Here is a 25,943-nt window from a genome sequence, read left to right as displayed (position 1 = left end):
TGAGATTACATTTTGATTTTTATTGAAATACAAAAAGTGCAAACTGTGAAATACAAGACTGGTGCAGATTAAACGAAAATAAACAGTGTGAACTGTGAAAACCCAGGCCTGCACCTGATGAACATCAACCAAGAAGAAGGCAGGGAATGCCAGCAACAAAAGCAAAGCCAAAGTTTTTCCAAAGGAGCCCCTGTGCATAAAAAAAAGGAAACTGGGACCAAACTGGCCCTCGGCTCTCTCACGTTAGCACAGAAGGCATCTGGATGGCCCCAGACCCCCTGCACCACCCAAAAGCTCTGGTGTCAGTTCACAGGTTGGGCCAGGGAGTGATCAGAGGCCATTAAGATAGCAGGAGACTTAGCAGAGGGGAACGTTCTAGGTGCTAAAAGCAGGAGGTTGATGCAGAACAAGTACCCCCACAGGAAGAAATGGCCAACAGCTAACCTGAAAGGGACGCCAGGGAAGAGACCCTTGGGCAGCTCTATAGCAAGGAGAAAACTGACACAGACCAGCACCTTAATTGTATACCGCCCCTGACCTATAGCAAGGCAGAGAAACCAAGCCCAGCCAGCACCCTGCCCATGTGAGGAGGGAATTTAACCCCTTGGCCTTGGCAGGTGCAGGCTCTGGTGACCACCCACCCGACACGGGCTGCAGGCTGGCCCAGGCCAGTTCCTTGCTCAGATCACAGGAGGAGTATTTCAATACAAGGCATTCAGGAGAACAGACTGCAAAAGCAACTCTGGTTACTGTGCCTGGTCCAGGGCCCTCAGCAGCTCCAGCACAAGGAGCAGGAGAGGAAAGAGGATATTTTTTTACAGTGGATCCCTTCCAGGATTTGCAAGCACTTTCCCAGCATGAGCAGTAGTTCCCTGAACACTCTCCGAATCTGCTCCCTGCAGGCACTGAACTGGAGCAGGCTTTTATCCCTGCCTGCAGGGGATGAACCAGCCTCTATTTTGCTAAAAAAGGAAATGTCATTTCAAGAATTCACTAAAAAAAAAAAAAACAAACAAACAAAAAAACAACTAAATCCCAAAAAACCCCCTAAAATAAACCACCAAACTCCAGCCAGAACTCAGACACTTGCAGTATTCCCTAAGCTCCCCCTGGAAGTGAGCTAGTCCAGCACTGCTCCTCTGGCTACAGGGCAGGGAACAGTCCTTGCTGCTTTGCAAGGCCAGAACATGCCACCTTCCCCGGAGAGTGTACAGGGCCAGGCCTCATGCAGGCAGGCACTTGGATTCCAGGTTGCTGAGCCTGGGCATTTGTCCCAGAAGTTAGCTGGGCTTGCCTTTCGTCTAGGGAGATGAAGGTGAAGCCAGTGTCAGCTGCAGATAGTCAGAGCACCAAGTCTCCTTCTCCCTCTACCAAAGCCTCCACAGAGCAGGATGCCTGTAGGGAAAGAGGGGCTGCACTGAGCTCCCTCAGCCTCCACAGCCTTGCCCCTAAACACTGGGGCAAGTACACCTCTCTCCATTCTAGTCCACCCCAGATTACTCCTCCACAGCCTATCAACTCAGCTAACTCACTCTAGAGTGAATCACAGATGAATTAGGAGCAGATTATCTCTGGTCCCAAAACATTTACTTAGTTACTGCTGTGAATCGTTCAGGATGAAACAATTCATATCCTGGCCAAACAGGGAAGGCCCCTACTCTTGGAAGATGGAGACTTGAAGAAGTCAGCAGCCTGGTAGTCTCCACAGGGCAAAGTCTCCCAGTATCTAGGAAGGATCAGATCCAGTCCTATCTTTAGAACAGCTCTTGTTCCAGTCTTAGTAATGCTCACTTTCTTGTTCACTGTTCACACCCACATGTCGGTGTGCCTCCTCCAAGCCAGCTGGCTGGACCTGTGCTGCCTTGTGGAGCTGCCTGCATTTGCACCCATCCCCATTCCAGAGTTCAGCGAAAAGAGCAATCTCCTGAATTCCTGGAGCAGATGCCACTTAGATTACACCAGGGGCACTGACCCTTTAAACCCTTGGTCAGTGTTTAAAGGCAGGCTTAAGTATTATGAAAAAGCAAATTCTATTTAGCATCCAGTAGCTTTTAAAAGAACGGTTCTGCTTGGTCCAAAAGATTTGTCCCTGTGGCCAGATGCAGTGAGGAGGTTTGGCCCAGGCACACAGGGCACAAGATACAAAGATAAATCACACCAGTGAAGTAAGGCTAAAAGCTCCCTCCTAAAACCCTGACAGGCCCAGGCTGAGGAGAAGGATCTCTCTTAGCTCAGGTAATGGGAATGAGGCAACCCAAACCCAACAGAGACACTGTAACAGCATCGCAGCAGCTCCAGGGAAATGCCAGGACCACCCCACTCTGAGCCTGCCTTGCAGACAACAGGATCTCTCCAGCTGTGCCCAGGGCATACAGGATATATCTGACCAGATGGCAGGGTGGAAGGCATGAACACAGGAGGAGACACAGCAAAGGCCCTTGGCATGGAATAGCTGTTCCCTCCCAGCTTTGGCACGAGTGCACAACACCCGGGCAGAAATTGTAATCCAGGCCTGGTGCACTCCACGGTGAGGGTTAGCCTCAATCCCCAGACCTTCACTCAAGGCCACACTCTCTGTTACACTGTGCTGGGGAAAGTTGTGCTCAAAAAGACAACTAACTAGTCAAGGCAGTCTGTGCCAGTCAGCACAGCCATTTATGCCAGAAGAGGAGGCCTTGTGCTGCTGCCAGGACAGATGGTGATCCTCATGGTGTTCACCATCTCAGTGCCACCAGGGCACTTGATCCCACCATTCAGACTCACCAGCTGTTAAAAGGTCACAGCCAGCCCACATGCACAGCCAGGCCTGGCATGAACCTTCCCAGCCAGGCTGGAAGTGCTGCTGGAAGGACAAACACACCTGAGCTGGATAACTATGGGAGGCAAGTCACCCACTAGAGTCCAGTAAACACTGAAGAGTAGCTGGAGTGGGTGACACCAGAGGGGCTGGGCTTTGGGCTAAACTCACCTTCATTGTTCTGGAGTCTGACAGGTAACACAGCCCACTGCCGTGAGCCTGCCAAAAGCAGGGGGTCTAGAGCGGTGTTTGCAAGTGCGGGACATGCTGCTGCCTGAAGCACAAGGGCTGCTGCACCCTTCCCTGCTTTAGGTGCCCCTGGGGAAAGGCAGGATGCACGTTCAGTGCTGAGAAATGGCACTCACAGTAGGAATGTCTCCATCACAAAATCCAGCAAGCCCACCCTAGCCCAGACAGCCCAACTGAGGCAAGGAGGGGTGAGCTGGGGCTATTGGGAGCTTGAACAAAAAGATCTGTGCTGAGGAAGGGACCAGGGGGGCAGAAAAACTGCACAGAAGGGAAGAAGGAAAGGAAGGCAGGTCATCTGATAGGGCAGAAGACTGGTGATGAGCCCTGGAGGAGCCGCGCAGGTGGGTTAGGACTCCAGTCTCAGCAGCTGGGAGACCAGCTCCCCCGCTCATCCAGAGCTGCAGGTCTCCTGCTCACTTACTTGCACACTTTCACCATCATCTCCACAGCCCTCACTCTGCTCATCACCCAGAAGATCAATGGTCCCTTTGTACTGGAGACAGTTTGGTCATGGCTCCAAGACAAAGAAGGGGGAAGGTGGGCACAGTGTGCAGGTGTGGGCTGGCCTGGATTCAGGCCTCTGCAGCCTCAAACAGCTCCTTCTGATGGTCCAGCAGGAATTTGGTAAAGGTATTGATGGGATTGATGGCTTTTAGAGTGATGGCCACATCTTTGGCCCAGAGCAGATTTGGGCCAAACACAACTGCCAGGTTGGTGGTTGTCATCTTGTTTCTGTCACTGTGAGCGGAGACCTACGTGGGAAGGAAAGAGACCACTGTGAATCCTACAGAACAGCACAGCAGCTGCCTTCTATCCTCCCCAAAGCCAGAGCTGATAGACTCACAGAGAAAATGAGAGGAGAAATGCTGGCCAGGCCATATTGTAACAAGAGGACCAAGAGCACTGTCAGACAATATCTCTACAAGTCCAGATCACCACTCATGATCTTCCCTCTTGCTTGAATGGCCTTGCAGTGGCTTTCTTGGCAGCAGAAAGTACTGTAAATCAGATCTGAGACCCATCTTCTACTCACTACTTTGTAGTTCCACCTCCACCCTGGGGAGCTTTCAGCCTCCATGGTACAGACCACACAGGCTGCATACCTGCACCTTTTAGGCTGAAGGCCTGCCTGCATCTCTCAGCATTGTGACAAGCAAATGCTTAGGCCAGCGCTCACCTGCACCAGAAAGGCCGTCAGTAAACGGAGCACTTGGTAGTTTTCTTCTGGCAAATCCTGGAGCGCTTTGCGGACAACATCCACACGTTTCACCTCCTCCACATCTAAAAATCAAGAGAGATGGTAAAATCCCCAGCACCCACCCTGAGGAAGGCCCTGTTAGCAGTCACGAGGTATCCCATGCATGTCCCCACTACGACATCTTGACATCTTCACCCTTAGACAGTGCAGCATTCAGGGAGTAGCACACTTGTTACAACTCACTCTGGAAGCTGACAACATGGCTGTAGAGGCCAAAAGTGAGGAGGGGCTCAGGTAGCTCCCTCAGGAAGGTCTTGAGAATCACAGCAGGGAGGTGGACATCTTCATACTCCTGGAAATCTACAGGCGCACCTGAGAAAGTAGAGCAGAGACTCAGTGTTCACTGGCCAAAGCAGCACCTGCTCCAGACAAAGGACAGGGCATGATGGTCAGAGCTCAAAACTAAGGAAAGGCTATTTTAAAGAACACAGAAGCCTGAAGTACCATGTCTTCTAGGAGAGCGGAAAAATATGTCCCAAAATCATATACAAAGCAGTGCTGAATCCAGCACTACATCTTTAGAAGTAATCAAATGAAACTTGACTAAGTTTCATCCTGGTCATCTTAACTCCCTTCAGCATAACCAAAGAAAGATGGTATATCCCACCCCAAGAAACAGGGAAACTTTCAGGAAAAAAAAAGGGTAGGAAGGGGAATATGAGTGGGAAGGAATATGCTTTCCACATAGTAGAAGTACCAGATACTTCTCCCTTGCAACTCAGGTCATATCCCAAGAGGAGGCCTTACCTACAAACCTATCAGAGAAGGAAAGGATCCATGATGGACCAGTTCCAACACAGCTGCAGTTGGACAGTAGTAATTAGGGAATGAGAGGGCCTCTGATGTGTTTGGGCACTTACCCATATTGTATTTTTGCTGGACCTCTCTGACAACCTGTGTATTTGCTGATCTCCGGAAAATCCCCTCTGTATCGAGAGCTGTAAAGTGACAGCAGATGGAGAAGAAAAAAAATCAGCCATGTGAGAGTCTCTAAAAATGCTGGCCCTAACGATTATAAATCCATGCTGTGGGGCATTCAGACAGATATCAACAAGTGCCTTTTTTAGAGTACAAGAATTCTTTCTGCTTCCACTATCAGACAAAGGATACAAGGAGCATTGGCTACTTTTATACAAGAAGGAGGTCTCCTAAGCCCTCCACAATCTCATTTGAAGGCTAACTCACCTAGTTCTGGCTTTATACCCTATTCTGTTCTTCCTTATCTTACTAGTCTTGATGGGAGCTTAAACAGAACAGAGGTCACCGATATGGGATTGCAGCTTCCCCAAACACTTACCATGCTCCAGCAAGTGAGCAGTGGTGTCTCTGACCACCAGAGGAATAGGAGACTGATCGGGGCTCTTCTCCCTGAGACTGCAGCAAGAAACAACAGGTTACACATGACTGGTAAAAAGGACTGTTCCTGCCCTACATGCAGCCTCCAACTCTTGAATTTGCCCACACAAGCTGTACTATGTATGATCTTGCTATCCCCATCCCTGGTTCAACCATTATCCTGGCCTTCTATCCTCTTCACCCATCATGTTACATCATTCACTGGAGCAACTGAGTTCATTAGTAGACCACAGGAATATTTTTTCATCTTCTGTAAAAAACTCAGCCTGTATATGCTAGGGCAAAGGGTTTCCCAGAAGGCAAGGATGCTAGTTATGAATCAGGTGAAAAGGGTTATGCTTCCCTCTTCTTTTCCCCTAGGAGCAAGGGCTAGAAAGAAGCTGACACAAATGAGAAAAAAAATTTTGGCCACCACATTCCCATGACAGAAGATTTATCACCAGAATGGCCGTCAGGGAAAGCCTCGTGATGCCAAGGTGCTCACTGCCACCCTCACATTCGACTGTCCAGACCACTCGATAGCTCGAAGCTGTTCATCCCTCCCAGGCTGCTCACAAGGTCAGGCACCCCAGCACCACGGCAAACACCATCTGGAAATGTTGCACTGAAGCTGGGGAGTGTGTTCCCAGACTGCCTCAGAGGATGTGTCTAGCTACACAGTGCTGGCTTCTCCTCATTCCCCGAGGAGGCAAAACCACACTCAGAGTTAAAAATACCTTCAACACTTACTCAGTATCACCAGCCCTTGCCAGTATCTGTGTTTGCCTTTGTCACTGTGTAGGAATGGGGAGTGAGATTCACTACAAGGGTGAATAGAGGTGCTTTTAAAAGAGAATTTATGATCTGGAAAACACCTGAGAAACAAATCTGCAGCACTGCTCAAAGTAGCATAGTCCTAAAGAGACCCCTGTCAGCCCCCTACAGACTTCTTTTGCTTAAAGGAAGATTCGAGTGCCATAAAACTGTCCCCATGGCCCTTATTTTGCTTCTCCCTTAGTGACCCTAAGTTGCAAAAAACAATCTAACCCAGGGATCAAGAGGGTGGAACTGAACTGAGTTAGTCAGAATCTGGACATGAGCACAGAGTTCCTCAGGAAAATGATTAAAGTTTCATATGAAGTCTGAACTGCAACAAATTTTGCAGCCATTTTCTGCTGTTGTTCAATAATAAATACAGTGACCTCATATCAAGCAAGTCAGGGCAAAAGCAACACAGTCCCTAAATACTCACTGCTGTAGGGAGACTCCAAACTGCTGGTTTGGCAGTGGTGGGCGTGGGGGTGTTGGCTTCTGGGGCACTTGCAAAGGTTTCTGCAGGGATCTCAGGTATTCATCATACCTGCAGCAAAACACAGACTAGTAAAAAGCCACTCCATCTCCCAGAAAGTGCATGAACTCAGTACTGTGCACCCCCTGGTAACAGCACCAGACTACTATAGTTGATTACACCTTTGCAAAACCACCATAGGCAGCTCTGGAGCACAAGAACAAACATCTGGTTGCCAGAAGAAAAGCAGGGAGAAAAGGAGTTATCTATCTGTAATCAAGGGTTGGAGCAGCTGAGTAACAGCGTGGGCAGGAGGCCAGGACAGCACTGCTTGCGATGAGACAGATGCATATGTGGGTGTGGGACAGGGAAGCAATCTGGTAGGACTGAGATTATGGCAACTTTGGGAAGCCCCAAAGACAAGCTGAGCACTGCAGAATGAGGTAAGCAGGTGCCCAGACAACAGCAGATGGACACCATGAGCTCCAGGTCAGTGCTAAGGTCAGTATTTCGCAGAAAGTCCCCAGGGGGTGAGTGGGAGATGCAGGATTGGTACTCCACTGGGGGAGGATTTCTAACTCAAAGACAGGAACTGGAGACTGTGGCCAAGGACACAGAAGAAGGACTATAGAGAGAAACCAGTCTTGAAGGCAATTCGTCACCACACCCTGCAAAACCACTGCCTGAGTGGAACAATCTCTTCCTTCTCTTGCCACTCTACAAAAGGCCCCTCTCACAGAGCCCTAAGCAAGGGGGAGACAGGCAGTATTCTCACTTCAGCACTTGGCTTGGGATCCCCAACTGCTCCAGCTTCACATACTCCTCCAGCTCACTAAGGTAATTCACATAAAAAATCTTTCGTCCAAATTTAAAGCTGAAAAACAAGAGAAAGGTAGATATGTGAGGAATTGGGGAAACCAGTAACAGAACTGACTTTTTACAGTAAAGGAGAGCAGGGGGCTGCAAGAAACATCAGTGGGGCCAATGGTAGGAATGGCTGAGCAGCAGCAATGTCACCCACATCACTCTCCCACTCTATCTATTTTACCAGGAGATGCAAAGATTTTTCAAGATACATTAGAAGCCCTAGCAATAGCAGGCTCCCTCAAATGCTGGATTTTTCCTTCCTATGTTCAGCAGTAGGCTTGAGAAGATTTCACTCCCAGTTCTTTCGTAGAGTTATGATTTCAATATCAGAATAAATTAAAAATTTGAGTTGCCAAGCCTGCAACTTTTTACTTCTACTTGGCTGAAGAGAAAAGGAGTAGCACAGAGCTGCAAATTCGGTAGGTTCCTAAAGAGGTATTTTCTGGTGTGTGAGTATTTCTGCACTCAGAAATGGGAGGAGATAGAAAAAGGTGAGAGACTACAGGATAGGCTTGGCAGCCTGGGCTCAGCTTGTGCCCCTCTGAGAATGCCCCATTGCTCCCCTGCAGTGTGAGCATGCGGGTGAGTCTCCAATAGTGCTTCCTTCCTACCTGATCAGAGGCTTGAAGAGTATCAGTAGGGTCTTGATGAACATGGTTGGGTGCACAATATACAAGGCTTTGATGTTCTTCTTGTACCTGCCAAGAGAAGCCCAGTAATGACAAGCTGCACTTTATGTAGAGGAACCAACCTTTCCATAAGATTAAGGCACCCAGATTGCTTCATCCCTTTTGCACTGAGCCTCACCATGTCCAGCACCCATGGCCTCTGCTCTTCCATGCTCTGTAGCTGTGTCAAGCTACTGGGCAGCCTAAGAGCATACTACCCTGTGTTCCAAGATTGATTTAAAAGCAGTGAGCAGCCTTCCCAGGAACCTACAGGTATATCATGGGGCTGACACAGGTCCTGGGTTTGCTGCTTGCCTGTTGCCTTAAAGGATGAGACTACAGAAGGAGCTGTTTATCCTATGATTCAACCTGCATTAAACAACAATCCACCTCCTTAAGCAGGAGAATCAGTGACAGTAAATTATGATCAGCAAGCTACCCAGGGGCCCTGGGGGAAGAGCCTCTCTGTTAGGCTACAGAACAGCACAAAACATCCTTGCTTGCTGCAGCTTTACTCACTTGCGATCGAATTCCCTGTAGGCACCCCGCAACCAGCTCAGGGATGGCTTGTTTTCACTGGTCAGGCCATGGTGCAGGTACACCAGAGTGTAATCACTCTCCACATACTGGTCCAGTGTAAATTTCAGGTACCTGAGAAGAAAGAACTGATGAACTCACTTTGTGCTCTGCTACGGAGAGGCCGTTCCTCCCTTTGGGACTCTTTGAGTGTGCCATAACAGAGGATTTGCATCTCCAGCAATGGAAATAAGCACTTGGGAGGATATGTCCAGCCAAAGAAGCTACTGCAGATGGATCTGTCCCCAGGAATCCAGCAGCTGAGAATCAGGTCAGATTTAAGAAATTAACAGCAGCCTACTAAGACTCTACTTACCCTAGCAGTTTCACGTGATCTAGTTGATGACTTGGGGGCATCCGGCAGGCACTGAACAAAATGACTTTTCTTCCATATTTGTCATCACCTGCAGATAAAATGCCAGAAATTACAGGGAGTTAAGGACTGCATTGTAGTCTTGGCAGCAAGGGGTAAAGAAAGAATGAGAAACCACCATAACAAGGCACAGCTGCCAGCAAAGCTAAATCTGGTTTTCAGCAGTTATCATGGGCCTAGTGTGGAAGCAGAAACCTGAACACCAAGGGCCTGGCAAGTCAACAATGAGAATGAAGAACAGATTCCCTGCTCCAGCCCTGAAAGGAGAAGGACTGGAAGCCAGGATGCCTCAGAGCACATAGAGATGGAGGCAAGTACAGAGCAGAGTGCTCAGAGCATTCATCCTGCAAAGCTGTCCCTGGGCACTGCTCCTGATGCACATGTGTCCAGGGAGGCACAGGGAAAACTGCCCCTTACTGGCACAATAGCTCCTTCCACCCTGTACAGAGTCCCAGACTAACTTCGAATAGTCTGGTTCATCTGTTTCTTGCTTCACCTGAAGCTCAGTCCTGTACACAGAACACAGGCCATTTCATACCCTCGAAACCAAGAAATTCCTAAAAAAGAGCAGTTCGAGTCGCATCCCAAAGATGAGAAACAAGCATCATCCTAAGTCTCTTCTACAGATGAGCCAAACAGGGCTGCTGGATTCTCCAGGGTGATTGTAGAATAAGGTCTTCACTGCTTCCTAGATTTTCCATCCACAGAGAGATTTTTCCAGCCTGAGACGGAAGGAGCTGCAAAGTGCAGCGCAACAAAGCATTCTTTGTAAAAGCCATGCAGAAAACAGTCCTCATCACACTGGAGCCAAATAACCATAAAGCACCGTCATGTCATGGAGGACACTCCCAGCCACCACTTGAGGCTTCAGAGACAATGAGCCAAGTTTTTCCCAAAGCAAGTCTTCAACCGCCAGTGGACTTCTGCCAGCAGAGATCTCAGCCCCATGAGCAAAGCCCAAGCAGACACACATGGCCAAGCTTAGCAGACATGCTGGGGAATAGAGAGATTTGGATAAGTAAGAACAAGATCACAAATCTTGTGGATATACAGAGTTTGAGGGAAAGTCTGATTCTCTCCCAGACACAACACCCAATCCATTTCCACAAAGATGACTTCTTTTTAGCAGCAGTGGAGATGAAATGGTTCCTTTGGTATGAAGGGTGAAAGTCTTCCCACCTTTTTAGCTACTCACCCTGCTCTGAAACCTGTGTTTTCTCGTCAGACAGAGTGCAACAGTGAATGGGGCTGTTGAGGTTATACTCAACAATACCCTCCTTACTCCCATATGGTAAACCATCTCACACAGATCACAGCACAGAAAAGCAGCAAGTATCACTACTTATGTAGGACAGAACTGCAATATACCGCTCCTCTTGAAATAAATCCTTTTCCCAGCATGGATTTACAATATTCATGCAGCCATTTTCTCACCTTTGCATAGGCTCTGGCCCTCAATTACCACTTGGCTGCACTTGCCATGCAGCAATTGAGGTCTCAGAATAGCAAACCTGATATTTCTGGGAACACTGCCTGTTAGTACCAGATGACCACTTGGTGCTGCAAATGGCAGCCAGAGAACCCACACACACTAGCCATGACATTAAGATGCCACCCTTTTGCCCGCATCTTGCCAGAACAGATTCTCTTGCTACTTGTTCATTTTTATTTTCACTTGCAAGTCCCATTTTCAAGTCACTCACCAGACAACAGAGAATTTACCGATGTGCACAAGGTAGAAATTCTCCCAAAGCTAAGGACACTGCAGCAGCACTAGGGACAGAGCAGGAAAGGGGCAGCATGGGCCATCACACTGACATACACATGCGGAGATACAGGGCACTTAGGGAGGAGGCATGACCTGGAATGCAGGACTAGGGAGAGAGTGATGCAAGGCTCATCTGGAACAACTGGATACAGTCACAGCCAGGCCACAAGACCATCATGACATCGCATATCCCACGGTAGCCCACTCTCTGCCTAGCCCAGAGTTTCTTGGTAGCTTGCTATTTTAGGGCCAGGTCTAACATATCTGAGCTGTCTAAAAGATTAAGTGCAGGTTACAAAGTCCTGGGCAAGGAACATGGCATACTGTGACCCTTCCCATTGGTCTTGAGCAACTCCTATGTCTCTATCTGAAGGACAAAGAGTCCTGCCTGTATAAAGCACCAAGAAGATGCAGCATTTGAGAATCTGTTGAGTTTTATAGTGATGAAAGAGAATGGTCAGAAAGACAATGGATCTTTGCAGATCATATATAGCTCTATGCTATATTCAGAACAGGTGGCATCTTCAGTTAACTGAGAGGCTGCATTTCACACCAGAGTGGACGGTCTGAGGGTCAGATGCAAACTATAAGCTTAATCAAGGCAGGTCTTCGTGGTGTGCAGTATAGCACCACGTTCATGCCATGTTGTGGGTGGCCATACACTCAGCTCAGGCTTCTGGGCACTGATTATCAGACCTGACAAGTCACAGTTTGGGAATGACATACCTTAAATAGCTTTCTCAGAAATGACATAAAAGCCTACAGCAAGGCCTGTGCAAAGCCTACAGTCTTGTTCCTTATATAGCCTTGGTGAAAACGTCTGAGATTGCTGGTAAAGAATAAACAGACAATCCATGATTCTGCCAAAGGGGAGATGGCATGTATCCCCTGGACGATTTCCAAGGCCAAGTACATCAAAAGATAATCTACAGTGCCCTGGATGACTGAAAAAGGAGTGGCCTGCTTTGCCTTCCAAATCAGAATGAATTTATGCATGAGACCTACAAAGGAACCAGCATGCCCCTTTCTGAGTTCTGTGTTTTGCTCCAGTCCCATCACACTGAGCTCAGCCTGTCAACACAGAAACTTTCGAAACCATCAGCCACCAATCTTGTTTCTACCTGACATATATCTCATCAGTCTCTTTGCTCCAGAGAGGACAAAATCAAAAATTCAGCATCAAAGCTGAACAATCAGTTGCTCCAATTTATAAACAAGAACCTAAAGCCCATTCCATGCATTCTTGTTGGAGGAAACTACCTTCAGGTGGCCCCTCTGCCTCCTACAGAACAGATTCTTATCAGGTTTGATCTTTCCCAGATGCTCCATCCCTTGTACTATTTGCTTTCCTGTTTACAGAATTAATCTTATGTATCTAGGTCTTCACCCCTTGTTTGCAATTGCAAATAGCTGAAGCTTCCACTGAACACAACTGTAGACCATGAAGTAATCATTTGGCTTCTCAGGCTACCTCCTACCTCTCCCAGATGAGGAATGCTCAGTAGTTAACAACAAACCAATAACCAATTACATACCATCAGTAGTCACAGAAAGCCCCAACTTTGTAAGTTCACACATAAAAAATATTTTCAATGTACATTGGAATTAAAACTACCTCCCTGAAGGATGTGATACAGATTATTTTACTTTTAACAACGAAGAGCAAGACAGTAGCCAATATGTAAAGCTTCTCCAGTCAAGACACCTGCTCATCTAAAGAGATATGAACTTGTAGCACTGATGGACATAAGCTCCTGAACGTTGTTATGGCACTTTTAAGGCCTGAACTGCATTCTTGCTCTCACTCCAAAAGCAGCATTTCCAGGGCATTTCGAAGACATGGGGGAAGGAAAATCACTGCTGTGTTTCCAAGCCATGAGTGCAAGGCCAAACTTCTAAAAGGGCTGAAATTGAAATACTGGGCCAAATGTTTCAGACTGAAACCTGCAGCAATACAAATGTATCACAGCAAAAATTCACATCAAGATGGCAATAATGTCCCAAGACAGGGCATTAAATGAAGCTGCACAGCCAACATGGAAAATACATCCTTGGCATGCAAATCCTATTATTTATTATTTCTAATAGAAATATATCCATCAGATATCCTGAAACATATCCTTTAGCATTTGTCTCATGATCTGAGGCAGCCCAACTGCAGTCTAGAGACTGCTCATTTCCAGCTTCATGAGGTTGCCTCAGTTAAGCACCCACCTTGCTGAAAGATTCAAATGAGAATACCCTAGTACTCTGATACTGAGAGAATGCAGATGGATAAAACTTGCCACCAAAAGCTAGTGTTACTGCTAAAACAGCCAAGTTAACAGGCTCAAGGAAAGGGCACCACTACAGAATACAGGAACCTTACTATACAAGTTTCACAAAGCTTAGCATGTTTAATCAGAGCCACTGCCACTAAAAAAAACTGTCAAGTGCAATTTCATTTCAATTAGCTGCGCTAAGCTTATGGCACAGGTGGGAAATGTTTAAGTATAGTAGATTTTAGTTGCCTATTGAATTCCAGAGTGGATTTAGCCCTGAGGGAAAAGAAGGTAAGGAACTCAAAGCAGAAGTATTTTAATACATGATTTCGTCCACCTCAATATTCCCAATATCCAAACACTGCCAGAATCATAAAGCCTTATGAAGTGAATACAGCTTTAACTGATACAAAAATACACTAGAGGGTAAGATTAAAGAATACAGAATGGTAGGATGTCTGAGAGCATAGAAAAAGGGGGAGAAGACTCCACATAATGAGGAAATGAGAATCAGCATTTCCATGAATTGTGTGAAGATCTTAGCGGTAAGAATTTCACACCAATAGAATTTTTCATGTACACTGAGAAGCACGAAAGCACCAGCAGCCAAATTATTGAGACTTAGGACTGAAGTCCGGAGAGTATTAACAAATGCTCAGCAAGCCCAAGGCAGTCAGGCACAGCTTCAGACAAACAAGTTACCAGAACACAACATCTCTGCAGCCAAATGGAGAAGAGACAGGTAACAGTTGCCTTCAGATGGAGAATCCAGTTCAAGTGCCAGCTGCTTAACATGTGAGTGCAGCAGCAGATCATGTGAAAGAATAGGAAGCAATCCTAGAATGAACTTCCAAAGCACATATGATAACAGGATAAACTGGAGTTCAAACTGAACTGGTCCAAGCAGGCCACCACCATGACAGGACAGGAACAGGATTTACACTGAGACCCATGAGCCCCGAAGTGCCCGAAGTAAAGCCCACATGCCAAATTTGGCTCAGATGATTCTGCTGTGCCTGAGGCAGAGGTGCAGCCCTCAGACAACAATTTTGTGCAGCCTTTGGACTCCTGAAAAATTACCAGTGCAGCCTAAGGCTGAGCAAAGTTTGGGCTCCCCTGAGACAGTCCAGCTACAGGCCACGGTCATGCTAAAGGAATACCATGATCTACAGAACCAAATGTTAGTGCCACAAAAAATCTACCTACCTGGTTGGGCCCCATCAAGTGCACCCTGGTCTGGAGGAACAGAAAAAAAGTTATAGCAAGCCAAGCTTTGCATCCTTTCCCAGAAAGTAATCATGAGGGTAAAGTCTGAGAGCCTAGCCAGATTGCCAGTGGGATGCATTTAGCTGCTGTCTTGCAGCATTCAACCTCCTTCCATTTCATCTTTCCCCCATGCTCCTCTCCAAAGCAGCCTTATCTAACAATTACATGCAATAACAGCAACCCTCGACTCTCAAATCTCTTTTTTGAATTTGCAACTAATTCTGTATAATCAAATTTCTTGCCCTTACTGTTACACTTCCTCTGCCACCAAAATGGCAATGGTTGTACTGCCACTTTTAAAAGGGTTAATTGCAATTAATTCTGAAGTCCTCTGAACAACTTCAGAAGTGTACAGAGAATGGCATCATACCATATGATTAAAACATCCCACACCCACAACTTTTTTCATGATTAGTAGATTCCGAATAAAAATATGAACTGCCAATTAGAATGTTTAAAAAAAGGTTCCTCTAGTTTATGAAGGCATTTATTATCACACCCAGCCCCTTCCCATCACTCACAGCTATATACTCAACAGACACACATGGGACTATCAAGACAGGAGCCGTTGCAGAGCAGGGCTCTAGAAAGACAACTCTCCATTCTCTTAGCCTCCCTTAGAAACTTAAAATTACTTAGATACTCTCCCTTCCCTTGACCTTGCATATCAAAATATGGTGCACAAGCTGGGCTTGCTTTGGATGGACTCTGTTCTACAGAGGCAATTTGTCATTTATTATCATACAAAATATTCTTAAACAAACAAACAAGCAAAAAAGTTTTTTAAAAAAAGTTAAAACTACATCCAAACCCAGCAGAAATGCAGGCAGTCTGTATTAATGGAGTAACAATGTACCATGCCTGAAGGGAAAAGGACCCTTGTTACCCTTTGCTGAGTCTGTTAGCCACCAAAGACACCCTGCAACACACCTTCGACACAAGTTTTGTCTGCCACTTCTACCTCTGCCTGCCTAGAGAAACAACAGCCACTGGCGATACAAGATTGATTTTACCTCCCCATGTCAATCACCAACACACACAGCAAATCATCAGCACTGGCTACAGCTTTGGCACCTGCAGCCACATTCGTTGGGTAGGTTTGGTCCAGATTCACCAATGAAAATAGATTCACTATTTTCATTGAAAATGAAATTGCACCTTCAATCCAGTAACACAAAAGAAGGAACACACATAGCTCTCCACACATACTGGCATCACAGCTTTTCTGCGAGGGCAGCCCCACAGATTGACAATTAATGGTGTGAGGCAGCAGACCTCCCACACAAACATGCTTTGAGAATCAGCAAAGTTTTGAAATCACTGGGCAGGGATTATGTAGCTGGAGTACATAATGACAGCTACTTTCCTGACCACTGATACACTATCTTCTACTCTCCATGGCAGTGAGAAATTCATATGCCAATATATGTTAGGCCCCTGTTTTCTTATCCCAAAAGAAAGCAAGACAGTTATTGTGTTAAATGAGAATGCTGATGAACCTCATAGCCATAACTTTGCATATTGACCACAAAGAAGAGACCAGTATTTCAGATTGGGCAGCAGAACGAGGAAGCAACACCTTGCCAGAGCTGACAAGAGCCCTGCTCTTCCCACACAGCCACAGGTTTCCAGTGTGAACTGCCATCTCCAGAGACCTTCTTTAGAATATCATTAACTACCTGCCTTACTTTTGTAATTCAGCCTGTGCTAAAAATTCAAGGCCAAGACTATGTCACATCTAGTCTGCCTCAACCCACAAGAAGATGGAAGCACCACCTTTGCCATATAAGAACTGGCAGGAGAACACAAAACTCTCAACATAACAGAAATTGGGATAGTTCCTTAACAGCCCTCAACCAGGAGCTTGTGTTTCCTCCAAATGCTACGTGACGTGAGCAAGGGAAAAAAACACACTTCGCAGAAGTGGATTGTGCAATGAAATCAAACCTCCTCTCTTTCAGCTTCTGGCTACGTGTAAAGAATTTCACTGCTACAGTGCTCACAAAAAGAGGCACTCAGAATCAAGAACAAAACCATACAGAGACCTCTCCAGAGCCTGCATAAAACACTCCATAAACTCACAATTTAAGGCAGGTCTGAAAAGATCAGAACACCAACATCTTCCTTCAGAAAAGCATCTAGTCCCAGAACCAAAAGAATGTTTCCTTAAACTAAAATACTCTGATTCCTAACCATACTCCAGTTCTGAGTACTCCCTCAGGACTGTGCCTCGGATGCCTTTTGCTGTCATCTTTGTGTAACACACCATCACAGGGGACAGAAGTAACATGCCTGCTCCTTTCCCATGGACAGCCTCTTCCTGCAAGATCCTAGTCCCCAGAAGAGACAGGAGCGTAGAGCACAAAGAAAAGTCTCCAAGAAACTGTTGCACTATTTTAAGTGAAAAACAAACCTCCAAAACTTATTTTCCCAACAAATTCTGCAAAACGTTTTTCAGTACTTTCCCCTCTTAAGGCTAGATAGTCAGGCTTTTCAAATCCAGCATGTCTTGGACTGAATCAGAAATTAAGGTCAGCTAGAATACGAGTGTGCTAACTTTTTTTGTCATCAAAACAGGGCTTTTATTAAGCTATTAACATCATGCACACATCCATCAAGAAGCAATTACTCTTCTGACCACACAGGATAACATTGGGATCATGGAGTTCAGCCCGAGGATGGGAACCAGCCTTCTGCTGTTGTCTCAAAATAGCATCATCATCCCAGAACACATTTCAAGGCAGGCAGGAACAGAGTTAGCCACAAACTTTGTTCTCTGAAGTGCAGAACAGGGAAGGACATGGGACAGAAAGCTAATGAATCAATAGAATGGATAAAACTATCCTTGATCTGCTGCCATTTGCTAATATTTGCAAGAGAACTTAGGGTAATTTTGTTTCAGGTTCAGCATAGCCAATGTTCATTGCACCTGGAGCTCCTGAAAAACACAATTTGTCAGCAGAGCCAGATCTGAATAGTTTCATATTAATCCTCCAGTGAGATTTTTATTCTCCAAGATACCTCTAATAGGATTTTTCCAGACTTTCCCAGATTGTTTGCCTGCAAAAACAACCAAGAGAACACTACTCTGTCTGATACTCTGAACAGTTAAAATTACCAATTACTTGAACAAAAAAAAAATTAACAGCTTCACCCTGGAACCAAGATTACAAGTCAGACCCCTTTGATCAACTTCATAAATTCTACTTTCAGGAGATGAGGAACCAGCAAATCTCAAACCTATATGACAGCAAATCCTCTATCTGGAGCTGTGCTCCAAGCTCTCCCAGTGCCAAGAAAGGCATCACACCACACACCGTGTGGGACCATCACATGCTTTCAGACACATCAGCTACCGGTGAAAATTGGCCAGCACGCACGAGCCAAGAACAGAAGCTCCTCTGAGCACTTTCTGCACTATACAGAGACACTGCAGGGACACAGAGCTCACTGTGAATACAAATTTAAACTACGACGGAAGGAGTTCAGAATGCAGGCACGGCTCCCAGTCAGCCACTATCCCATCCCGGAATCTTTTCAGGAAGCTGGCTAATTCTTCATTTGCTACCCTAGACCGAATCAAATGGCTACATTCCAAAAGCCACTGACACACACCTCCACTGGAGTGATACTCCACTCAGAGAGCTTGTCAAAGAAAATGCCATGTTACCTTGGAACAGAAATCCCACTGAAAGAGTGATGTTTATGTCAGGAGGCAGCAGACAAAGCTGTACCCTTGGTTTGGGCTGACATTCCAGTCTTATCAATGTCTCTGATCTAAACTCTGCTAAGCACTCAGTCTGAAGCTTAGTCTGACTTAACTCACCCTTTCCCAGAGTCCTCAAACACCAGTTACCTCTGCCATTCACTCTCCAAATATTCTGGCTATTACCACTGAAATGGTGGAGCCTACACATCTGTCCCTTTCCAGTTTCAGCAGCAGAGACCAGGGTGCAGACCTCTCTAAACCACAGTCCTGAAACTCCAGGCCCACAAAAAGAAGCTTAGTAACACATTTGTAAATGAAAACACTTCTGGGAAATCTATAAGGCATAATGGCCCAAATGTCAGACACCTGGCCAGTCAAACTGAGCAGGAGACAATAAACAACAAGGTTTTGAGTCTGCCATTATCATTTTGTTCCACAAAAGATGGAACATGAGAGATCAGGAAAAAGAAAGCCCATTTGAGAAAACTGCCCAGAAAAGAATGACATAAAGACAACTCTTACCAAAGTAAGCGCCTGAGACTCTGTTGTGGTCAAACTCTGCTGCAGAACAACCCTGAATCAAGAGGACTCCACCTTGTGCCTCTGCTTCCTTGAAAATTCGCATGTGGGGCAGGGATCAAGATACAGAGAGGTGGCAGTAGGAGGGGTGGGAGGTGGCAGCAGGAGGGGTAAGAGGTGGCTATGGTCAAGCAGGAAGTATGAATCAAGTCACAATAAGTTGAAGAAGTGCTTCTTTTTTTTAAAAAAAAAGGAACACAAAACAAACTGGCCTTACCCTTCACTCAGGCTCACCACAGCAACCTGGAAAATACCCCCAAAACTCTTTTTTATGGAGGTCCCAGAAGTATATCACCAAGGGTTAGTGTAAATAAAATAATATGGATAAGAAAACACAAAGAAAATCCAAGGCTTGTGACCCTGAATGAACAGGTCTTTCCTTGCAGTGGAACACAGGCCTATTCCCCCTATTTCAGATTTCTGTGCACGTTATTTCTGGACAGGATGGCAAGCTCTAGACATTCAGATATGAGTGATGCCACCTGTTGTGGATTACTCAGTCAGCTGAAGACCTTACAACTGTATCGCTTAACTAGGTAATTTCTGTAGCATTATCAAGCAAAAACCACTTTTGCACTCGGGATGCAGTAAAGGATCATATCTAAAACAATTCAGCAAAAGCAACTGAATCCTAATAATAACATAGTCAAGTCAGCAAGAGCCAAGAAGTAACCCAAGTTTAGCTCAAGTCAATGGAAAATTACACGTATCACTAACATTCAAGAAGTTTGGTGTTCCTACTGTGCCACTCCATTGCCCCTTGGGCTTGGCAAACAGCAGATGTCCCCAGAGCCCTGTTAGAAAAGCCCTTCCTCAGCCCAGCTGCCAAGTCATCAAAGGAGAAAACAGAAAGGTTCCCACCTGCTACTTCGACAATGTGGTGCCTGGCGATATCATAGTAGGGATCATCCCACTGCAGGTGAGTAACAGGCTCAGGGGAGCCTTTGGAGTCATCTGCACAAAGTAAAAGAAACAAGCAATCAGAAGAAGGGATTTGGAGCACATTGGCAAGTACAAAGAGACAAAGGTATAAGAAAAAATAGCACTTCTACATGGGAGGAACTAATGTATGCAACTGTACACCTTGAAAACCCACTTTGGAAATTCTGGTTGGACAAGAGCACCAATGACTTCAGAAGAGTCCTGTCAGTCCTATGAGATCCATATGTGACCCTCAGAATGTACACTCTCTCAAACAACTGTTCAGACATGTCACAAATATTCACAAAGACAAAATCCCAAGGACACCATCACAGCTTTTTTGGAAAGATGGATCTTAACATAGTCCTTTGATGGATGGTCATCCTGTATGTCCTTGAACTAGCTTCCCTGACCTCTTTGTTCATAGTTCATACCACAGGATTTCAGAGCAACAGCTCAGGTCTCCAGCCCCACCTCCCAGATGGAAGTTTGAGACCACTCCAGTCCAGAAGGCCAAACTCTCCTGCAAGAAACCATACTGGAGGACACTCAAGGATTTACAGTACATCTATACTGTCAGCACCAAAATGTAGCCAGGCACAGGACTGAGAAGAGCATATTTACAGCAGCTGGCTCTGCACTTTTTAGTGTTGTTCAATATTGAGGCTGATTCACTTGGGTGTGGTGCAAGTTTAATGTGTCTATAAAGCTTTTAAATGGAGCTGGGGCTCTCTGTATATGTAGATATGACCACAATGCTGCAGGACAAACAACTGCTTTTTGGCCAAAACCCAGATCCCAAACAAGCAGGATACTTACCTGATTTGGGAAAACCGGGGACTTCATCTGCTGGCCAATTCTTATCATCTATGGAGGCCAGTCTGAGCTGGCTGAGGGAGTGGCTGGTATCATCCATGTTCTGGTCATCTTGAAGCTCCGAGACTGAGTCAGTAGCCATGGTCCCAAAATACTGCAGTTTATTTTGCAGTGTCTAGAACAGGGACTGCAGAGATTGTTAGGTGAGACACAGAGATCACAAATCTACCTCCCCACAGAGGCTCTTCCTCTTCTCACTGATCTCCCCCCAATACTCCCTTATCTTCACTTATCCAGAGATTGTTTCCCCTCCCCCTTAATACAAGCAGGAACTCCTCCTCCTCCTCCTCCTCCTTGCCGGAGGCATAACATGTCAGATTCTTTCATGCCAGTTGCTATCAAAGGCCACCAAGAGCTGTACCAACCCTCTCAAGGAGTCTCTGCCTGACCACAGCTCCGGACACAATAGTTTTTCTCTCCTGAAACAGAAGCAGCACCAGGACTCTGCGGAAGGCGACAGGCTGCACCAGCCCCTGCCTGATACACTCCCTGTATGGCTGTGAGCTCCCCCTCTCTCCGAACGGCTGGCACAAAGCCCGGCTGTTTCCACAGTAGGCCCAGTGCTGGAAGCTTTCCCAAGAATCACCCCCCCCCCCCCCCACTCCCATAATGGAGAACCAGAGCTCTCAACAACACTGAAGTGGGTGCTTCAGTGTGCTGGGATCTGAACAGAGAAGTGAACAGCTCCTTAAAAGAGGAATTTTTTAGGCTGAGCTAATCAAACAGGGAGAACAATACACATACAATCTTCATCTCCTTTCAGCATCACCCAGTAAATCCTTTCTCCTACATAATAGCTAGCAGCAAGAAATCATCTCTTTCATTTAAAGCCATACTGCCTGAATGAGCATTTTTCACCAAGCATGCCATAAGGAGACCAAAGAATTACGAGGATCCAAAAAACAGACAGCTCAGTGCAATTGCTGTTGTTTGCAAATATTTCTCACTCTCATCTGGAGCGTTAAAGATATATTTAAAGCTGGGACTGAGCTAGCACCGCATACAGGACCTTCTAAGAGTACCAACTCTTAGGGACAATCCTTGGGAAGCAGCTGTTATCCTCTGAATTCAGTCTTCTGGAAGTAAGTAAGGAAACATTAAAAAGGACAACTATGTAGATCTGGATTGCTCACACAGACCACATGGACAGTAATTCAGTGATCAGCAGGCAGCAAGCCAAGAGGAGCTGTAGAAAAACAAAGTGACACCTTGCATCAGCCAGAGTCTCTATAACACTGCTTCACAGAGATGGCTTGTGCTTATTTTGCTTTATGAGGAGAGCAAAGGGTTCAGAGACGATCTGAGGAGGCACAACACCTCAGTGGGAAAAGTATATTCACAGTAAAGCTATTTCCCTTAGCAGAATGGAGAGGCGGCAATGATGTTTCGCATCTTCCATCCCCAGAGTTTGAACGCGTACATTCATGCAGAGAAAACAATGAAACAGTTACTCAGACTGAGCACAGAGGACAAAACCTGTGAGAGATTGAGCTCTAGAAGATGTTACATCCATGCTCAGGTCTACACTTGCCACCAGCCTTGGGGATGCATTTTGAGAGCACAGGAAATTGTACATTCAGTGGTCTTCCTCTCCCTTCGGACCATTCCAAGCTTATTGTTCATTTTCTGTCCTCCCTTATCTGCTACTCACCATTTACAACCAGTTCTCACCTCTCTGGGGCTCCCAAAGGACTGGAAGCTATTGCTAATCAATTGCAATGTTTCCCAAAATATGAAAGAGCATGATATATACAGGCAGCAGGTTATCAAGACAGCACATCACACACAAAAGGTCCCACCACTTCAGCCATGCAAAGATCCAAGCAAAATTCTTCCCTGCCCTCTGGTGAGGGCTGCCAGAGCTGCCTGACCCCTTCTGATCTCGACAGGGCAAGGAGCAAGAAATCAGGTTCCCCAGCACCGCGAGCTCCTGCTGGAACCACGCAGCAGTGGAGCCAAGGGACAAGGACTCCCCACCCCTAGCAGCTGATCCCATTTCTATGGTAACAGCAGGCACTGACTCCTATGACTCAGCGAGCTTAAAGCATTTCCCACAGGAGCTCAGCAGCCCCAAAAGCCAGTGCTCCATGCTGAGGAAGCATCCACGGCTCCCCAAGGCAGCTCTCAGGGACTGCCCGGCCCTAGTGGGGACACACATTTGACTGCTGCCATCCACTGAGATGCCTTCCATGGAAGACTCTTGGGGATGCCCAGTAACAACCACTTCCCCAAAGCCAGGTCCTGAAATGCTTGGGGACCAAATCCAAATCCCCCCCAGAGAGCAGGGATGGTACTGCCATCGGGCCAGCAAGTCACCAAGTGTCCTCACTTGTCCCTACACAGATCACCACTCGGCTTCATGGTCAACTTGCAGCCCTCGTCCAGAGACAGAAGAGCAGGTTACTAGACAGCACTGGGGGATTTCCCCTGAGGTGGAAAACTAATCTTAGTGTGGCACCATGTGGAAGAAGGAAGTTGTTAGTGGGATCCACACTGCAAAAAGACCCCAGTGGATAGTGCCCTGGTCTCATCCCTTGGAAAAATAGACAAGGCTCTCCAGATACCTTCATGTGGTTTTCACAGCCACATTCCTTGGCTGTAGGTTACTGCTCCACGGTGTTAATGGAAGCAGGATCCGGAGCAGAAGACCTCTTAGATTTCAGGTGCTTCTTGTGAACCAGACTGTAGTACCCAGAGAGCCCCAGAAGGTTTTGCAGAATTTTCTCCAGCCCTTTCCCAACACACAAAAGGCAAAAGCACAAGGTCTTACATCAGATAATCATACAGCAGTTTGGGACATGCAGTCCTCTTGGGAACTGGTAGGCTCTGAGGAGAGAACTGGAGTTAGGATGCAAGACACAAATTGAGGATCTTCATAAAAGGATACACATTTCACTTTCCAACAGTGCAGTTGCACGAGATGCTTCCCTGTGTACTCAAAAATGATCCCTAAGGATCTGCCATTAAACAGAAACTCCGTATGTATCATGGTGATATAGTTGTTAAAAAGGGTAAAGCGTTTGTTAAAAACATTTCATGTTTTCTAACAATAAAAGAGCACTTCAACAGATTTAACTCAGTTTAAAAACCGCACCTGTTTTACATAAATGTCATGACAAGATGCAAATGGTACATTCCATATAGCAAATAATAAGATAAGAAAAATTACATACCTAGATTTAAAAAACAAAAATTCTAGCCAAACATTTAAAAACTAAAGAATCACACGTGGCAGCAGAAGCATTTACTAACTGCCAGGTTCTGAAGAGACAACTGTTATCTTTTTTTCCCAAGTATTTAAGGACGTTTTTTGCAACTACACTGCATCTGAACACTTACTGTGTAATAAAAATTAACTTTCCTAGATAAGAGAGACATGTAATGGAGACCAGCACATTCTGCTAAAGAAGAGAACTCAGACCATTAAAATACAATTTTCACACAAATTCTGAGCTGAAGATTCCTTATGTAAGATCCAGAATTTACCCAGGGAAGACCATTCACTTTTATCCAGGAAATCTTGGTAGCTGCTGTTCATGTAAACTATTTTTTCTCTGCAATTTCAATTTCATTACTTTTCTACCACTTATTTCTAAGCTACACCTGCTTGGTAGTTTCCTTTTCCTGTTTTTCTTCCATATGGACTATTAGTTCAGAAGTGAATTACACTTCAAAATACGTCCACGTATATATTACCACACCCTGGAGCTGTACATACAATAAAGAATTTCGGAAGCAAAGTGGCCTCTTCTTCCATGCAAGATGAACAACCAGTGGTCAAATGCAACACAGTCCCAGTTCTGGGATCATTTTTCTGACTGCTGCCATCCACACCTCCCCCCAGTTTGGGTTTGTTTGCACAAATGTCTCTTTTTCTGTACACATCAATCAAGACCCTGCACTTTGCTATAGCGCAACAAGCACACTGCAAGACAAGGGAGCAGTTACTCAGCAGCTGACCTTCAGAGTACTCACGTGTATGAACAAGTTCCAGAACCAAGACTCACCCACAGAGCCCACCCCATGTCCTCCCTCACACCAAGACTGATGATACCACTGAAAGTATCGCTAACCTGGTACTACCCTGAAAGAACCTAGAGGTCAAGGGCCAGACCTTGTCATGCCTCATCATGACCAGTAAACTCAGGACAGACATACTACTGCTCAACGAAGCTTTTTGGTCCTTCATTATTCCAACAGCTTTTTAACTGAGCAGCCTTCCTTCCCCAGTCATCTGAATCCGTTTGCTGAAGGCCACCTCCGTGCCCGCTGGAAATCCACTCTAGCGAGGAATCAACCTCCCCTTACTGGTTCTCTGCAGAGTCTGAGGGCAAAAGTGCTGAATTCTCCAAGCGTCCTCTCCGGAGCTGCCGCACAAAATTCAGAGGCTGCTCCCGGTGCCGTGCAGGACCCACCCGGCACTCACCTGTGAGGGAGGCAGTGGGGCACACACAGCCCTGCACGGGCTGCACCCCTCCTCTTCCTCCGCATCACCCCCTCCACCAGACATCCGATCTCTCCTGTTCCCTTCCACTCATCTCCTGTGAGACCCGTGAGCGAACTTCAAGTTTGCTTACGAGACTCACAGATTTACTATTTACACTGTTTAAACAAAGGTCCCCTAGAACACGCCAACTGCCTGAAGGCAGGACAAGTACCAGCCCCTGCTGCAGGGCACCGGGGTTAACGGCAGCCAGCCCCAGCCCCGCTGCAGCCGCCGGGGTCGGGAGCAGCCAGGAGCAGGCCCGGCAGAGCCGCTCCGGCGCTACCTGCACCGCCAGCACCGATCACCGGTGACCGACACACCGCGGGCTGCCGGACCGGCTCTCCCCGCCCAGGTGCCCGCGGCGTTTCACCAGCCGCGCTCTTCCCGCCAGGCGCGCACCGCGGGCGAACCGAGCCGCTCCCTCACACGGGGCGAGCCCCGCAACACCCGGGCGGAGCGCTCGGGGCTCCGGGCCCAGCCCGGCCGGCTCAGCCCCAGCCCCGCCGCCAGGCCGCTCCTCCGCCCCAGCAGCACCAGCACAGGCCGCCGGGCCCCGCTGCTGCAGGCAAGGCCCGGCCGCGCTCCCCGGACAGCCCCCGCGGCCCCGCCGGTGCCGGTACCTGCCGCCGCCCGCCTGTCACCGCCGCCCGCCGGAAGCGCGGCCTC

The 25,943-nt window shown here is 46.8% G+C and overlaps 1 protein-coding gene across 4 annotated transcripts; it reads right to left on the bottom strand.

The window, feature by feature from the left end:
- Nucleotides 1–25,941, bottom strand: ARHGAP1 (Rho GTPase activating protein 1). 4 transcript variants are annotated; one of them, XM_066187988.1, is made up of 14 exons: nt 25,898–25,941; nt 20,735–20,918; nt 19,856–19,948; nt 14,647–14,676; nt 9,355–9,442; nt 8,982–9,113; nt 8,406–8,492; nt 7,703–7,801; nt 6,892–6,999; nt 5,602–5,678; nt 5,165–5,242; nt 4,488–4,616; nt 4,224–4,327; nt 1–3,798 (listed from the first exon to the last, which is right to left on the bottom strand). In XM_066187988.1, the coding sequence occupies exons 2-14, from the start codon at nt 20,871–20,873 to the stop codon at nt 3,619–3,621; spliced, it is 1,344 nt and encodes a 447-aa protein (XP_066044085.1). In that variant the 5' UTR covers nt 20,874–20,918; nt 25,898–25,941; the 3' UTR covers nt 1–3,618. The 4 variants fall into 4 exon arrangements, with proteins under 4 accessions (XP_066044085.1, XP_066044086.1, XP_066044084.1 ...); XM_066187989.1 differs by lacking the exon at nt 25,898–25,941 and adding an exon at nt 21,157–21,362; XM_066187987.1 differs by lacking the exon at nt 25,898–25,941 and having other exon boundaries at nt 20,735–21,362.
- Between the last annotated feature and the right edge of the window lie 2 nt (nt 25,942–25,943).

Source organism: Chamaea fasciata, unplaced genomic scaffold (assembly GCF_029207755.1).
Source record: "Chamaea fasciata isolate MVZ Bird 193981 ecotype frontalis unplaced genomic scaffold, bChaFas1.0.hap1 SCAF_7, whole genome shotgun sequence".
Classification (NCBI taxonomy): domain Eukaryota; kingdom Metazoa; phylum Chordata; class Aves; order Passeriformes; family Sylviidae; genus Chamaea; species Chamaea fasciata.
This window is presented reverse-complemented; position numbering and strand designations above follow the sequence as displayed.

Excerpts from the sequence above, each read along its gene's own strand:
- ARHGAP1 (XM_066187988.1), bottom strand. The coding sequence starts at position 20,873 with ATGGCTACTGACTCAGTCTCGGAGCTTCAAGATGACCAGAACATGGAT. Across the intron at positions 14,677-19,855 it reads CCACATTGTCGAAGTAGCAG|ACCAGGGTGCACTTGATGGG; the intron begins GTGGGAACCTTT and ends CTGTTCCTCCAG. Across the intron at positions 7,000-7,702 it reads ATCCCAAGCCAAGTGCTGAA|GTATGATGAATACCTGAGAT; the intron begins GTGAGAATACTG and ends GTTTTGCTGCAG.